Raw genomic sequence first — 1,659 nt, 5'->3', positions numbered from 1 at the left:
CTTTGCTTGACATCATGGGAAAATCAAAAGAAATCAGCCAAGAACTCAGGAAAAAATTGTAGACCTCCACAAGTCTGGTTCATCCTTTAGAAATTCTACACCTGTTTTTGATTCATCATTATGGGGTATTGTGTGTAGATTGCTGAGGATCTTTTTTATTTAATCAATTTTCGAATAAGGCTGAAACGTAACAAAATGTGGAAAAAGTCAAGGGGTCTGAATACTTTCCGAGGGCACTGTTCGTGTACGTGTATGTGTATTCATATTAAGGTACTTTCATTCATTTCCTCACAGAAGGAACATCTTCACCGCTTTCTCTTCAAATTCCCTGATAAAGAAGACCAGTATGAAATCACCTGTAAAAGCCCTTGCAGCGTGTTACAGGCTCTTGAAACAAGTCCCAAATTCTGTGAACTAAAGGAAAAGACTGAGAAACAGAAGATGGAGACAAGAAAAAAAAAGATGACAATGCAAAGACTAGACCTTGTTATACAAAAAATTAAAGGAAAGAAACCAATAGCAACACACTTCCCTTGTCATCTGCTTGAGAATGGTCAAAAACTCACCATATCAATCGTTTTCAATGATAGTGGAGAGTCCACAACTGAAACCACACAGATTTATAAAGAAATTAAGCAATATGTCATTTTTTACATTGAATCTGAAGGTGGTAAGAACACCAAAACCAAGCAACTGCTCAAAAACAAAAAACTAAAACCTTTTAGTCCTCTTTGCATCTACGCCATCTGTGGAGAGACAGTGKAGACGGCACTAAAAAGAGATGGACGCTTCCATGACRATGTGTTCATTCAAACTTKCACTCTCGAGGAATCGGAATCAGATCCACCGAGGTGTGTTGAGATGAATGTACTAGTTGACTGTCTGGATAAACAAACCTTCAAAATGATCCTGGAAGAGARAAACRCCACACAGGCTSCAACTGCCCCTCCACAAGCTGGCTCTAACCTTCAGAAAGAAGACGAGACTAACTCCATACAACTCCCCATGTCTAACACAAGCACTGAAACATCAGCTATCAGCTTCAGGCGGAACCCCCGCAAAAACCAGAAACGATCCAGTCACGTGCCAGATTCTGCTAGAGGACTTTTGTAAAGATTCTTCGACCACCAGTTTGCTGAAAGGGGTGAAAAAACATATGAAGAAGAGGCGTTTTTACAAGTAAAGAAAAGGGAATTTATTCTCTGGGTACTAAGGTCATTTAAGGGGGAATTTGGAAAGAGCACCGAGGGGTTCCTCTGAAGTCTACACAGTTAAAGAAGCTGATGGAACTGAGTACTCAGTCTGTATGATCATCGTCAGAGGGGGTCGGGCAGGCACTGGCTTCTGCTGTTTTGATCATACATTTGACCATGCAATTTGTTTGAAAAATGGCATCTCTGTGTTAAATGATCATGTGGCCATATCTCAGCCCAAATAATGCCACATTCCAACATAAGAATATCCCAGTGAGTCAAATCTGAAGGAGATAGATGTGAAACCAGAATCATTGACTTTCAATGGGATTTGGCGCCTACAAATTCGACATTTGGACTTGCTTACTAGAGCTTCAGGACGTTTGCTTACCCCCACCGGTCTTCTCTGTAGATCTAGCCCAGATCCAAAGAAAGGTGGAGTCCTGTCTCATTTGATCTTCTCTCC

At 40.8% G+C, this 1,659-nt stretch overlaps 1 protein-coding gene across 1 annotated transcript in view; it reads left to right on the top strand.

The window, feature by feature from the left end:
- LOC139026324 (uncharacterized) overlaps nucleotides 1-1,659 on the top strand; it is a 22,530-nt gene that overhangs the window by 19,434 nt on the left and 1,437 nt on the right. Inside the window, exon 3 of the mRNA XM_070441636.1 lies at nucleotides 295-1,078. Coding sequence (XP_070297737.1) covers nucleotides 295-1,078 — 784 coding nt within the window. The remainder of the gene's footprint in view (nucleotides 1-294; nucleotides 1,079-1,659) is intronic.

Source organism: Salvelinus sp. IW2-2015, unplaced genomic scaffold (genome assembly GCF_002910315.2).
Source record: "Salvelinus sp. IW2-2015 unplaced genomic scaffold, ASM291031v2 Un_scaffold4438, whole genome shotgun sequence".
Classification (NCBI taxonomy): domain Eukaryota; kingdom Metazoa; phylum Chordata; class Actinopteri; order Salmoniformes; family Salmonidae; genus Salvelinus; species Salvelinus sp. IW2-2015.
The sequence above is the reverse complement of the archived record's forward strand: the minus strand, read 5'-3'. Positions and strand labels throughout refer to the sequence as shown.